This window comes from Gorilla gorilla, chromosome 10, assembly GCF_029281585.2.
Source record: "Gorilla gorilla gorilla isolate KB3781 chromosome 10, NHGRI_mGorGor1-v2.1_pri, whole genome shotgun sequence".
NCBI classification, from domain to species: domain Eukaryota; kingdom Metazoa; phylum Chordata; class Mammalia; order Primates; family Hominidae; genus Gorilla; species Gorilla gorilla.
Window position 1 is genome coordinate 95,652,420 of NC_073234.2, and position 16,187 is coordinate 95,668,606.

Consider the following 16,187-nt stretch of genomic DNA (forward strand, 5'->3'; position numbering starts at 1 on the left):
GAAGGCAAAGGGGAAGCAATCACCTTCTTCAAAAGGTGGCCGGAAAGACAGAAAGAATGAGGGGGAAATGCCACACTTTTAAACCATCAGGTGTCATGAGAACTCCCTCACTATCACAAGAACAGCTTGGGAGAAACCACCCCCATGATCCAATCACCTCTCACCAGGTCCTTCCCTCAACATATGGGGATTGTAATTCGAGGTGAGATTTGGGTGGGGACACAGAGCCAAACCATATTATGCATGGAGCCTTGTATCCATCACAACAGTTCTACATAGAACATACCTGTCAACCTCCAAATATACTTCATGTTGCTTCTTTATTGTCAACCCCTACCTTTACCTCCTAACCTCAGACAACCACTGATTATATTTTCCACTGCTATAGTTTTGTCTTTCTCAGATATCATATAAATGGAATTGTACAATCTGTAGTCTTTTGGGTCTGGCTTCTTTGACTTGGCAAAGTATATTTAAGATTCATACAAATTGTTGTGTGAATTCTATACTGTTGAGTAGTATTCTGTTGTGTGGATGTACCACACAATTTATTTATCCATTCATGGTTGAATATCCAATCTGAGTTGTTTATAATTTTTGGCAATTTATATTTTAAATTATTTTATGTACTATTCCCTGCTAAATATTTTTATTAAATATTGTTAGTTTACTATTTAAAATATTTAAAATTTGATTATTTTGAATATTTATTTGAACATTTTAAATTCATGTTTTAAAGTTGTTTGCAAAAACATTGATGTATTTTTTTAAAATTTAGTTTACCTGAAATTGAGACTGAGACTCATGGATATAATTTTTGTCAAAGAAAAATTAGAATAGCAACAATATCTTCTCAAAAATACAGAAAAGATACATTTTTAAAAAAGATTTTAATATGTTGTAAATGTGAAATATGATTGTATATTGAAGTTATAGTCTTTCAGTCTTAAGGAGGATAAAGCCCAAAGATCTATTCTTAGGTTTGTTGGCATCTTGAATTTCTCTGATGAATCCAAAATAACCTTCAGTCATTGCTGTCTTTCTTCAACGAATATTCTCTGCCATTCTTCATCCGATATCCTTGTTTCCAGCAAGAATAGCAATATATTTTACTACTAGATGAAGGGGGAGAACTTGCAGTGATGATTTTCTAGAAGCAGTAGAACTACTCCTTAAAACCTTGAATTTAGACATGCTGAATGCTCTCTTCAATATTGAAGAATAGAATCTATCCCTTAATGGAGAAGTAGGCTGCCTATGTCTCTGGCAAAGCAGAAAATAACCTTAGAATTACATCTGCAATAGCCGCTTATTACCATGGGACCTCTGTTTTCAGAAATCACATCTGTTCAGACAGAGGCCACTACTAACAGTAGTTATCCTAAAGCTGAGGCATCAGGAAGGGGGATGTGGAAAAACAAATGGTTAACTTGTTTCTAACAGGCAGGCAATATGATATATTCCATCAAGTAGGGAATATATCTGCCATTCTTCATCCATATCCTTGTTTCCAACAAGGATGGGAATATATATAATTATGAATTACATATGTATATATATATACACATGAATTCTGTGTATACACACATATACATTTGCATACACATACACTCTCATATGTACTGTCTTGTCTGAATTATACTTTTCCAAGTTATTTATGTTATTAGTTGTATTAATGCTAAGACACTGGTAAGTGTGGATAAATAGGACTTGAAATCAGGTAAAATATTTTTGCAAATTTAAAATAATCACAAAATATAATTAAATTGGTATGAGAAAATCCACTTTCTTCAAGTTAATTTTTAAAAATGATTGCTGTGAAAATGCTTAAATATATATTTGAAATGTCTCAAAAGTTTTAATGAATATGAGTCTTTAAATGTTAAAGTGAAAACAGAATATTTCCTGGTGATTTTCTCTTACTTTAGAACAAGCTATCAGGATTGTGTGGAAACTTTGACAAATGCACTTCAAATGATATGACCACATCTAATAACTTGGAAGTGAGAAATGCTCAGGTATTTGGAGATAGTTGGGCACTAGGACAGGTAAGTTACATAAATGTATTTTAGAAGTCAACAAAAATTTTTAAGAATATTTTTTCACTAGAACATTTTATTCTTATTTAGGTAATATTATTTTACATACTATTTTCATAGTAATTTATAGCTGATAAACATATTTATCTTCTCATGTAATTTTTCCGATTACCTTATCATATAAAGGATGTTTTCTCCTTATTCTAGATGAAGAAATTGAGGCTCAGGGAGGTTAAATGAGTTGTCTAATATTATATGGCTAGAAAGTAGCAGAGGTGACATTCAAATTCATCTCTTCTCCCTCATGTTTTCCTCACCATAGCAAAATGCCAATCAATGTATCTGCATTTTGAAGGATGATGGAACTTTTGCCAGTTCAAAGCAATAAATAAATGAAGACAAAATTTCTTAACAGCCATGTTACTGTATTACATGAAATAAAGGGAGACACGTGTATATGTGTGTGGGTGGGTGGATTGTGGTCAACTACCTTTGGCAGCAGTTGGCTAAATTAATTTTTGCATATTTCTCTTTCAAAGGTTTCTTGAGGCATTATAAGCCTATAAAGAAGGGACATGTTGGAAGGATTTTCCAAACTTACTGACATAATATATATTTTTATTTATTAATTCTCAAGGAAGTAGTGTTATATGAAACACATTTTGAAAAATGCTGAACTCAGAAAACAGAGTCAAATTGGAAATTGGTTCTATTCTTTCTTCTACTTTCTTTTTAGCCTGTTGTTCTTTTTAATTGATAAGAGTGTTTGAAACCACAATTTCCTGATTGGTTACCATTTGGTTAGTTACTTCTCTACTTTGCCTAGTTTACTAATATGTCTAAATCTCTTTAAAGAATAAAGAAGGGATGGGGTAAAACATTTATTTCAGTCAGTAATATTTGAGTGTGGTCTAAGCTTAAGAGTACGAAAGTGTACCTTTTAATATCTAAAATATCCACTATATTGAGAGAGACAAAATCCTTTTAACTGTGGCTATCTTACATCTTGTTATCTTTAGAAGTTTTGAAAAAAATCGTTTTACATTTTTCTCTCTGCAAATGAATTAAGAAGTAACTATTTCTAATGGTACTTAAATATCTGGAGTAGTCAAATAATTTTAAACCGCCTCAAAATAAATTTTGTATTCATACCTGATAGACAAGGCTAAAACTCAGGTCATTTAACAAATTCACTAATTTTTATTTAGCACTTAATGTTTTCCATTACATACAGACACATAATATGGATAAATCACAGTCTTTGCCTTTAAGGAATTTAGAGTCTAGAGGTGGAAAATTTCGGGGTGGAAAAATTAACAATCAGAACATAGTAAGATAGTTGCTTTGATAGAAGTGCACACAAAGTGGGGATTGTGATGGTCCAAAAAAGGTTCCTGGAGAAGGTACCCTGCAGGTGAATCTTATAAGATTTATAGGAGCTAAGAAAGTGAAATTTATGGGAAAGAATTTAACAGGGAAAGGAGGGAGCAGCCACCTAGAAGGTGTCAAGAGGCTGGAGAGAGTGTGCTGCACAAAGTGAATTTCAAAAAGTTAATTTTGGTTGTGGTGTAAGGTCTGAAATACAGAATAGCTGAAGTGCAAAGTATAGATCTGCAAGATACAAGGGCCAAGAGGCTCTTATAATCCAGCTAGAAATATTAAGTCAGTAGAGATTTAAGACTGTATTAGGAAGGATGAATTTGGAGGTTCCAAGAAGGTCTCCTACTTTCCTGGCTTCCTGGGTGGATACTGGTGTTCCTTCCTGAGGCAGGGCAAAGAGGAGGAAATGAATGTGGATAATCGGGGAAGGACAATGGTGTAGAGGTAGGGATGGTTAGGATCTGCTGAGAGAGAAATGACAGATATATTTAGGTGGAAATGTTAGTTCTGAAATTCGGGAAGGAGATGTGGGATGGACATAGGGATCTGGCAGTGACTAGTATATTCAGGGCGTTGAAGCCAGGACGCGTGTACCGAATGAGAAAAATAGAGGTTTGAGGATTAAGCTTTGCAAAGAGAGGAGGGAGAACGAGATTAGGGAACAGCAGCCAATGTAGCAAGAGGAAACCCAGCAGAAAATTGTGTCACCAAAACCAAATGAGGAGAGACATTTAAGAAGGGTAAAGTATTAAATAGAATCAGAGGCAGCAAAAGTCAAGCAAAATGGAAGACTGAAAAATTGCCTTTATATTTAACAATGAAGAGGTCACGGATGACATTTTTCAGGGCAGTTTCAGGGAAGGGTATTAGGGGAGGAAGAGGCCAAATTGCTGCATGTGTGGGAATTGAGTCTGCAGAGATTCGGGTACATATAACCTCTCAGATGATTTGTGACAGAAATGAAGAAGATGAAGATGAAAGAAACAGGTCATGCTCATGTAATTTTTTAAGTCATGCAAATGCTGTGTTTAAGACAATTTAAAAATCATTCATCACCACTCTATCTCTAATATTGCTATGATTTTAATATTCTGTTTAGTTGCTTTCAAAAATAGTATATGCAATTAACATTGAATAGGATGTGAGCAGGTGCTTTACGCAAATCCTATCTAAAAGGATGAGAATATATTAGGCGCAATTGTAATGAGTGAAGTTGGGTAGGTTACTCTGCTTGAGAAATTGTCCCTTTGAAAACTTCTTTTCTCTCTTAAATTTTTTCAACAGTGTGAAAGTCCAGATGAAACAATTAAACCCTGTGAGGCACATCAAAACAAATTTCCTTATGCCAAGAAAGAATGCTCCATTTTGTACAGTGATATTTTTGCTTCTTGTCGCAATGTGGTAAATGAATACTTTAATGAACTCTCGAGTTTCAAGATGTTCTACTGTGTCTATAATACTGAGGTGAACACGACACGTAACTGGGTGATCCATTGGCTTTTTAGATATACCACCTAACTATTGTTAGGGGGCATATGTGTTAGTTTGTTTTTCTGTAGAAGTGGCACATTTAGTTGATTTACTTTCTCCCTTACTACATCTAATTTAACAGTGTACCTTTGTACGTATTTGTAATAATTTGTTCTAGTTTATGGAACATTATTTACATACATCATTTTATGATTAAGAGCATAAATGTTTACTTTTCTTTAGAGAACATTGTCAAATGAGCATTCTTCTCAACTCAAAGTGCGGTTTAAAAGTATTGCTTGTGGCACATTTGAAATGGTTTTAGAAGCACATCCCAAGATGGAATGTACTTATTTAGAAATTTCGTTTTCAAAACTCCTTCCTAGCATGATTATTTTAGGTCCCAATAGAAGTTTAAGCAATATTTCAATGTATTGGTAAGAATTAAGTAATATTTCTGCTGCATACAAAGCTATGCCAGTGGTCTTGAGGGAAGTCACTTGTATGATTGTTTGACTTGTGAGCTAAGATGTTGTTTTTCTCTTGGAATACCATTCTGTTTCAAAGAACAAATGATATATGGTTATTCAGACATTCAGACAGGGATATTTGGCAGATATTTTCTTTCTTTCTTTCTTTTTATGAGATGGGGTCTTGCTCTGTCATCCAGGCTGGAGTGCAGTGGCATGATGTTGGCTCACTACAACCTCTGCCTCCTGGGTTCAAGCGATTCTCCTGCCTCAGCCTCCCGAGTAGCTGGGATTGTAGGCGTGTGCCACCAAGCTCGGCGAATTTTTCTATTTTTAGTAGAGACCGGGTCTCGCCGTGTTGGCCAGGCTGGTCTGGAACTCTTGACCTCAGATGATCTGCCCACTTCTGCCTCCCAAAAGGCTGGGATTACAGGCGTGAGCCACTGCGCCTGGCAGATATTTTATTAAAATGTGTGAAATGAGTCTGTGTCTTTAAGGAAACACCTGATGGTGTCTGTTGTCTTTGATAAAATTTACTTTCAAGGGAAAATTAGAGTTTTGTAAAAGTTAGATCCACCCCTGCGAGCTTATAAGGTTTTTGATACTTAATGAGTTTTTTGTTGATCTAGATGGTGATATTAACAAATGTGACTTGTAGCTATTGTATATAATCAAGTGTGTCAACATTTCGAAGATCTGCACGGGTCCATAAATTTTCCACATGACCAATGCATGATGTTACAAAATCATGCAGAAGTAAAAGATCCATTCAAAGGGTGAAATAAAAAACAATTTTAATATAGCAAAGTATAAAGTTAATTGATGTGATTTTTGATTTCACATTGCAAAGAACTTTTTAAAAAATGATATTTTTTGAGTTTTGATATAGTGTCAAAGAATATCACAATTACCTGAAAAAGATATTAAAGTACTCCTTCCTTTCCAACTAAATATATGCATGGAACCAAATTGTCTTCATCTATGTCAATCCAAACCCAAACAAGACAAAAACATTACGATAGACTGGATGAAGAAGCAGATATGAGAATCCCCCAGTGTGCTATTAAGCCACACATTAAAGAGATTTGCAAAAATGTAAAACAGTGCACTCTTTTCACTATTTCTTAGCAGATATAAATATTTTTCACTAAAATCATGTTATTCATGTAAACATATGTTTATTGTTATTTTTAAATGTCTCATTTTTAATGTCTAATAGAGTAAATATTGGTAGATATAATCCCATAAACAAAACCTCTTTGGGGATCTCAGTGATTTTTTAAGAGTGTAAAGGGATTCTGAGACAGAAAAGTTTGAGCACTGCCATATTAGAGCCACATAGGTAGACTAAAGTCTTGTTTATAAAAAGGGTTGCTTTTGAGACTTTTCAGAGTTTCCAAGGACCACACCTGCTTGACAAGAAATATTGTGTCAAGTCTGGAGTCCTGAACCACAGAGCCTGCTGGTTCTTTTCCACTTGAAAAGAAAAATTAACCCATGAACTGACCTAAAAAATAAAATACAGCTCAGTGACAGCAAATCCTGCTTCTTTTCTTCTTCTTCTTTTTTTTTTTTAATTTGAGACAGAGTCTCTGTCGCTCAGGTTGGAGTGCAGTGGTGCGATCTCAGCTCACTGCAACCTCCGCCTCCCGGGTTCAAGTGATTCTTCTGCCTCAGCCTCTTGAGTCCCTTGCTCCTTTTTTAATGCACTGTCAATATATTAAATTTTGTCAGCTATTTAAATGTAATGCAAATAAATAAATTAAGTAAATAGAATAAGTTGTTTTAAAGATTGCTATTACCATTAATAGCCATTAGGATGTTGCATGAGCGGGGGCAAAAAAGAAAGGAAAGAAGGAAGAAAGATACGAAATTATATAAAATTACAGTTGGAAGCAGAAGATGCCCTTATTTTAATGCCATGTGATTACATCAATAATGGCAGAAGCTTCCAAAAATTAATCTGTTATATTGCAGATGTTGAAGTCATATATATTTATTAATCTTATTATTTCTTTTGCTAGTTCTTTGATGTGACATTTTCCTAATACATTTCTTTCTCCTTTGGGCAATAAAGAGGCTTTAAATAAAGAGAACTCTCTAGGTGGCAGTGTTAAGCTGATAATATCAAACTTTGAAAACACATAGTTTTCTTTTAGACGGTTGACTTTAAATCATAATCAGTATCTATTGAAATTAAGTAATCTTTCACCTCATTTTTCAGATTGACGTTACTTCTTTTGCCAAAAATTGCCATGAAGATACATGTAACTGCAATCTTGGTGGCGACTGTGAGTGTTTGTGCACTAGTATAGCTGCATATGCATACAAGTGTTGTCAGGAAGGAATATCAATTCATTGGAGATCATCTACTGTTTGTTGTGAGTACCCTACTTAGAACATCATTATGTAGAGAACTGATAAAGAGATACATATTAATTGTTGATTTAGCTTAGAAATAATGCCAGGAGACTCATGGAAATAGAATTAAATTAAAATGACTAAATTTTATATTCCCTTGACAATCATAAATTATAGAATACTGAAAGGACTTATAAAAATAAATTGTGAGATAATATTTTGTTCTGTGTTTGATTGCTGTCATTGTACCATTTGAAATATAAATTATTTAAATACCATCCTTAGAGAAATTGTTTGTGACTTTATTTCTTTTATGCCTATGAAGTTTCATCGTTCTGATGATAAACATATTTTTAAAAAATCACCTTGAATTTGCTTTCAGATTTGACTCTTTAAGCTTTTAATTTACTTGTGTAGGTGGTAAGATATCTGAACAAACTTACAATTTGAACACTTTCAGTTGAGGTTTCTAAATTGGCGATATATTTTCCTACTTTAAAACAATTATATGAAATTTAATTAATTACAGCACATCACTTAAAGAATCTTCTTTGCTCAGAAAAAGTTCCTAAATAATACCATTCTATATTCTTTCACATAGTTATTGATAAATATGTGGCCATATCTTGCCCACATTCAGGTAAGTGATTGACTTCTTACATAGTTTAATATTTATTCTTTTTTTTCTTTTAGCACTTGATTGTGAATACTACAATGAAGGTATGTGACATTCAAATTAAAAATATCACTATAGTATTCTATTAGGTGTATTTTCATATTAAAAATTTTTGAACAACTTATGCTGTGAATAAACTATAAATAGTTCATAACGATATAACTCCATAAATGCTTTTAATTTTTAAAATTTTCAAAAATTTCTCAGTATTTGTGTTAAGATTTATTTCCTGAAAACTAAAATAGTGTGTAACTTAAGTTCTCAGAATTTAAGAGGCCCTCAGTACAGTTTTGGAATGACATGAATGAATGGATGGGTGAAGTTAGTTATTTTTTTAGATAAAAAGGATGAAAGATCTATAACAAATGCATACCTTTACCATTATTTATAAATATAAACATTGTTCAAATGTTTTTTAAAATTTTATCTTATTTTTAAATTGACAAATATAATTGTATATATTTATGGGGTACAATGTAGTGTTTTGATACATGTACACATTGTGGAATGATCAAATCAGGCCAATTAGCATATCCATCACCTCAAATATTTATCATTGCTTTGTGGTAAGAACATTTGAAATTCTTTCTTTTAGCTATTCATTCTTTAAAAACCAAGAAATTCTATCATTTGCAACAACATGGATGAACCTAGAGAACATTATGCTAAGTGAAATAAGTCAGGCACAGTGAGACAAATACCATATGATTTCACTTATTTGCAAAATCCAAAAAAGTTGAATTTTTAGAAGTAGAGAATAGAATGGTGGTTACTGGAGGCTGGTGGTTGGGAAGTGGGCAGGGAAAGGGCAGATGTTGGTCAAAGGGCACAAAGTTTCAGCTAGGTAGGAGGAATAAGTTCTGGTATCTATTACACAGCGTGGTGACTATAGTCACATTTTTCTTATGTTGTGGAAATCAAAGAAACAAAGTATAAATGCAGTGACATAAGAAATTATGTAAGGAATTTATTTTGCCATCATTGTAGGCAAAAGTCATTCTTACATATTACCAGGATAAGAACTTATTGATACAATAATAATGAAAATCTCCTAATCTCAGCAAACATCCAGATTTGCAATAAGAAATCTGAGAGGTGCTGCTGTCTAAAACTAAGGTATAGATGTAAGAAGAGACAGAGAATTACATTTTTAGTGAAATTACTTGAAGATAGCAGAATTGGAGTCTTTTTGCAAATCTATTTAATGAGGAAGGCGCAGGCCTCAAAACCTAATTCAGACAAGTAAGGTGATCTAGGGAAGTATCCCTTTTGTCAGTAACTGGGCGAACTCTGGATCCATGATGGATGTGTCAGTTAGAATAATAGTTACAGGAAATCTTGGCCAAGCAACCAATCTGAGGCACCTCAGGTGGCTTGTTGGAGAAATTTGTCAGCTAGATAATTTTAGAGAAAAAGAGATAATGAATTAAAAAGAAAATGGGCATTTTTGATTTTAGTTGTATTTGTTACATTTATAGAAGTTTGATAGAGGAGGCAAATTCAACATTTAAAAATATCTGTGGTAGTTAAAGAAAATCGAACTAAAAATATGTCCTGTTCAAGATTTTAAAGAGACTGCCACACACGTGCATGCATACACACACACACAAACACACACTCCACATCAATCTTTGGATTCCATAATTAAAATGTGATTTATTGTCTAATAATAATAACAGTAGCTTTTGTTGTGTTAACTGCTTTCTCTAGATCATATAATTTAAACTTCAAAATATGTCATTATTTTATTTTATTATCTGCATTTTGCTATTATCAACACTTTCAGAGGAAATTGAAGCAGAGAGAGATTAAATAGCTTTGCCAAATTCACTTAGCCAAAATGTGGCAAACTGGGATTTGTGAACAATTTGGCTTCAGGGCCAGTGAGCATGACCTCCATGCTACATGGCCTACTGTATGGTTAATACATCCTAGTGTAGGGATGATCACCGCACACTGTCATCACAGGTTCTACATAATGTACACAGACAACAATCTGAGAAAATGCTCCAATAACTTCCTCACTCAAAAATTCCTGTCACACCCAGTTCTGTTATGACAATCTCCATCTGTGCCTTTGTATTTTCTGGCATTTCTCCTGCAGACTTGTGGACCCAGAAGCAGAATTTTCTATGCATATTGAATCTCTCTACCTCTTGCTACTTGCTACATTTTGCTCTCTGTTAACAAGTCTGCTGAGCTTCTAGTGATGGTTCATTCTTCTAATGTGTTACAGAATCCTTCAAACCTGTTCTTCTAGTTTCATTTGTAATACCGTATTGATAATATCAGAGCATGAACATGGGGCATTTGGCCTTCGTGAGACACTATTTGGCTCCATGGAGTGGCAGGCAAATAAATTTACTATGATCAAAGTAATAGAGAAACGCATCAATGTGCCAAGGGGAGTCAGAATTTGTAAAAGCAATGCAACAGTGATAGACATTGAAGGGGAATATAAAACTGTGATGATTGTGGAAAGTGATAATAAATAGAAAATAATTCTAAATGGTTATTCTTAATTTGTTTCATCCCAAATAAATTTCACAGCTATTATAAATTTACCTAGTCCTTTTTGGGCATTTATAGCTGGCATATTTCTACCTGTCTTTGTTTGTTACATGCCAGACACTATGTTATTAAGATACTTATAATATTTAAAGCACATACATAAATAAGTAATTGTGATTCTGTAGGAAGAATTTTAAAAAGTAGTAGAAGAATTCAAAGGTTATTGCTGAGATTATTTCAATAATCTTTAGCACAATGATTCTATATAATATGTTTGTGTTCATTTATATGACTTTTACTAAAAATGTAAAGCTTGCATTTGAAATGCTATTTCTGTAGGTGAGGGAGAACTTCAGTTTCCTACTAAAAATTGTTATGTGAGTTTTAAGTTCAGGGTAATTTTATTAGATAGGATATGCTTATTTCTGTTTTTAAAGAATCACTGCAGGAAATGATTGCTTTCAGTAGATGGTGAAATTATACTTCTCCATGCAGAAAATTAATGATAAGATCAATGACTTTTGTCTCCCAGTTGCTGGTGAAAATAGTCCAGAATCAAGCTACCAATTAACTGAGAGTCAGTTCAAAAGCTTTAGGTTTTTATACAAACAGATTTCTCGTTGGCAATTGTCTCTTCAGGTTGCTGTATTAAGGGGTGTGTGCAGCAGGGGAGAGATTTTGTTTCTCTGTCTCCTTTCACATTCTTATGTTGAATATTCATGAGGGTGCTTCAAGTCCTCAAGTTGTAGTTGCATACACATCTTCTCCATTCTGAATTGTATCTCATTATAATTCACTTATTATTTGTATATTATTCACATATTTGTACAAATCTACATATTTATACTTTGAAGTATATTTGCATCTTGGAGGTTTTTGTCACTTTCCTCTTGTCCATGCTAGAAAATTAGCCATTACCAGGTAGAGACTATTGCTATAATTTTCTTTGGTCCTCCTGTATTTTGGCTCATGGAGAAACACTGCATTTGTAACATTTGTAACCGTGGTGGTGAGTCTCCTGCAGCCAGGCTAAGAAAAATTGTCCACTGTTTCTTCTCAGCTCCACCTTGATGTGGGGGCAAAGCTGTTTCAGGTTTCTATCTCTCTACAGGGTACCAAAGTCCCTAGTGAAGCTCTTTTTCTCATCGTTTATAAGGGTCCCCAGCTGCTCAATGGTGATGTGTCCCAGATGATGGGTCAGTGAGGAGATTACACTTGAAAATAATGTATCCTCTCAGTCTTTTTGTTCTTCTCCTTGTCCTTATGATGGAAATTTTGGTTCTCCTTCCCCTTTCCTAATTGGAAGACTTCTTATCCCTCCAATCCAATTATCCTTTCCCCTTTATTTAGGCCCGGTCTTAAGTCCTTAAGGGGAAAAAAGTCTTGCCCTTATATTCTTTGAATCTTTTTTCTCCTTCTTCAGCATGTGCTGAGTTAAATTGGCTTTGAGGTAAAAATGAGAGAAGAGGGAAAGTAAAATACACTGAGTGCACTAAGATTAAACCTTTATGAAACAACCGATCACGTGTATATCAACATTTTACATAACCTACAACACGAACATCTACATATACATCATTATATATATAAATCATTATTTTTGAAGAATTCAGTTATTTTATTAGTGATAAATTTTTAATTGCTCAATTTTTGAAGTATTTTGTTATTAAAACATTTCTTTGAAATGACAGATGGAAATTTTAAAAATCGATGCCAATTTATAATTCTCATATTTGTATTTAACTAGGACTTGGAGAAGGACCATATATGCTGGCAAGCTATGGGCAGAGTGGCCTTGTTCTGGGGGCCAATATGACCAGCAGAAGCGTTTTCTGTTTGCCAAGAAGCAGTGTTCATACCAATTTATTTTTTTATTTTATGATCACTCCAGGCCTTTTCAAAGAGAAGGTATCATGTAAGTATAATTGAAAATAAGAGTTTAGCTTTCCAATTACATTTTAAAATTTAGCCACTCAGTAAATATTAATTGAGAATCTAATATGTTTATGGTATTTTTTAAAAGTGCTCTAAAGGATATGAAATAAAATATAACATTGGCATATCAGCCAGCTTTCTCTTTTGTATACAAAATCATTTCTTTGTTTATTTATTGGCATATATATATTAGAATTGCAAATGTTTGAGTTTTTGGTTTTAAATAAAATATAGCTAAAATTTTCATAGTATTAGTCACAGAACTTAATTTGATGTTTTTGAAAAACCATCCACTGATTCTTAATATTTGAAAGGTTTTATGCCCCCAAAAGTAAAAGCAAATTGTGAATTGATACCAAAGAAGTTCTACATGAAGAGCATAAATCAGAGTGTAGACAGTCATTGTGACAGTCTGTTATTCTGTTATCCTTACCTGCCTTGTCTGTCCTAGTTCCTGGACATGTCCTCAGTGCCCTGAACCTAGCTCTACATTTACTGGTTTGCACCTGCAGCTCTGTACTGGTTGTATCCACCTGGCACCTTTTCTGATTGGTGGTAGTTTCCCTTCTGATCCAGTGATGTTCAGGCTACCTTGTGTCTACATAAGTCTACCTGGAACCATGCATGACATGTTGTATAAGCTTAGGAATTTATTTGTTGAATGAATCAATCAGACTTAACTTTCGCTTATTCTGAGAATGCTCACAATTCTCCAGTTAGAATAAATTATATATTTCCTGTAAAAAGAACTCTCTTAGTTCTGAAAACACCTATCACCATCAAGTTCTAAATTACGCTGGTTACATTTTTTTCTCATGTAAAAATTTATTATTCTTGGCATCTTTTGGTGCTCAGCAGAAGAACTTAAATTTTACAACATGATAAATGCCTTTGAAATAATATTGAATTTGGGAGAGCTCTTGATTTTATGATTAGTAATAACTAATGATTTTACTAGAAAAAATCCAAATAATGTTTATTTAAGAAAATCAGCCTAAAATAATCTCAATTTAAAAACTTTTATTTCATGAGTTTTACAAATATAAGGTAAATGTTAAAAGCTCTAGCTGAAAAAGGGTGATAATTTTTCAATGCTTTGTAAAGCTCATTAGCCATTTGATCATCTTTTGGGAAATGGACAATAATGTTGGATAAATAGTCTCTTCTTGGTGCAGTAAAATCTCTTTCAAGAACATTTGCTCATTAAAAGAGCCCTGTGATACTGAAATGCAGTTACATCCCTAAATTGATCTATTTCTGTATTCTCTTTTCTATCATCAAGTTTAGCCATTAGTAGGTTTTGTACATTTGTAAATGTTAAAGCTTGCAAACGCAAATATATGTCCAATTAATCATTCAATTTCTTGTATGAAATTGTACATTCTGGAGTCCTCATTGACATTTCCTTTTTTCCCCCAAGGACAAAATAAATTATTAAAAAAATAGAAGTTACCAAAGACTGATTTTTTTTTTTTTTAGTGATATCACTGTTATTCACTGAATTTAAAGTACTACTTTTTTTTTTCTTCTTTCAAGCATCTCCTAGTTTATTTGTGAAATATTAGTGATTGGCACTAATTATGTTTGGCAATTGTGCAGTACTATTTTGTTTACTTTATAAGTACATTTTGTGATGCCAATGTTGATGATCTTCCTTCTCCTGAGAATCCACACTGCTCTATGTTTTACAGCATTGGCACTTGTTTCCTTGGAATCTGCTGAAAGGCCAAACTACTTTCTCTATGTCCATGACAATGATACTCTTAGCTTGGAGCTGTGGGAGGCGAATTCAGCCTTTCATCGGAGAGCAACATTTTTCCACCATCAGGGCCTCTGGATTCCTGGTTACAGTGCATTTGAGTTACACAGCAAGAAAGGCTTTTTCATCATATTCACAGATTCTAGTGTCAAAGCATCAAAATATGATGATTCTGAAGAATTTAAACATTCAAGTAGCTTCAGCATAGAAGGTATGTTTCCTGAGATCTCCAAAAAGAGAACAAATAGGTAATTTATATTAGGCAGAATATTTATGTCTTTAATTTAAAAACCATTCTTACTGCATATAAGCAGATAGACTTTTATGACCTTAAGTAAGTGTCTTAACCTCTATACCCCTCTATATCTCCAATATACGTATTGGAGAAATAATAATACATACTTTATTGGGTCATGGTGAGTATTGAATAAGTTGATGTAAATTACTTAGAACAATCCTAAATAACCTGATTTTTTATTATTATTACCCCAATTATTACTACCAGTGCTGTCTGGACATTGGAATCAGGGCTCACTCATGTGGTTGTCTAATGTTTATATCTAGTTTTTCTTTCCTAGAAGGCAACTTCTAATTTATCTGATTCTTAGTGATAAAGACAATATGTTTACCTCTGTCATTTGAATACAAGGTGTCTGTTTCCATTGACCTCTAGAAGATTTCTCTAGTTCAGCAGGAACCTAGTCTTACTTCTAGAGAGCCTTTGAGGTCTATAGCTATTGAATTTTCTGCAGCAAGCTTCACTCCTTTATGCAGTGTTTAAAAGTCATGCTTTCTTTTCAAAATCCAGAAGCTTGATATCTATCTTGAGTCTCCCCAAGAAATCGTTTCATCCTTGTGAACCCTCCTAAAGCAGTTCAAGACAGCAACTAGTTTGCCTTTTCTGTTGAGAATATATTTCTGCAAGCCCTTCTAATAATGGATTTTAAACAGTACAAATTGAGCTTCAAAATACCTAATGTTAAATGACAAGTTAATTGGTGCAGCACACCAACATCGCACATGTATACATATGTAACAAACGTGCACGTTGTGCACATGTACCCTAAAACTGAAAGTATAATAAAAAATAAAAAAATTAAAAATAAAAAAAAATTTTACCTATTGAATACAGTTCTTCTATGCAAAGATTCCTAAGTCTGGCAGGAGGTTTTGTGCAAACCCAGATGCCAGAATTCTGCAAGGGTTCTTACTCTGGCAACGAGCTCAGAAAAAAGAAGAAGAAGCTCTAATATCTCTACCATTTGCATTCTTAGGTGTGGTGACATACATTCTTTAGTGTGGTGACATACTCACAAAACAAGTCAGGCAAAGGAATTTTATTACTTAACAGACAGGCAGCAAGAATCAACGGAAGCCTAGGATTCATGGTGAGCCAGTCCTCTAGGCTCAGAAAAGCCCAGGGTGAACTGAATCTTGTCTGCACATGCTCCAGGTTGCACTGCAGCTGAGGGACCCTGAAAGCACTCTGCTCTGGATTTGATACTTCAGGTGCAACTGGAATCACCGAGCACACACTTTGCAGGACATCCTGTTGGGAATGGCAACAGAGCCTGGATTGTTTCAGA

General features: G+C 33.8%; 1 protein-coding gene across 1 annotated transcript in view; it reads left to right on the forward strand.

The window, feature by feature from the left end:
- Positions 1-16,187, forward strand: part of OTOGL (otogelin like) — a 273,380-nt gene that overhangs the window by 199,604 nt on the left and 57,589 nt on the right. Inside the window, exons 32-37 of the mRNA XM_031016545.3 lie at positions 1,929-2,048; positions 4,704-4,820; positions 7,584-7,740; positions 8,414-8,440; positions 12,655-12,822; positions 14,534-14,812. Of these exons, the coding sequence (XP_030872405.2) occupies positions 1,929-2,048; positions 4,704-4,820; positions 7,584-7,740; positions 8,414-8,440; positions 12,655-12,822; positions 14,534-14,812 (868 nt within the window). The remainder of the gene's footprint in view (positions 1-1,928; positions 2,049-4,703; positions 4,821-7,583; positions 7,741-8,413; positions 8,441-12,654; positions 12,823-14,533; positions 14,813-16,187) is intronic.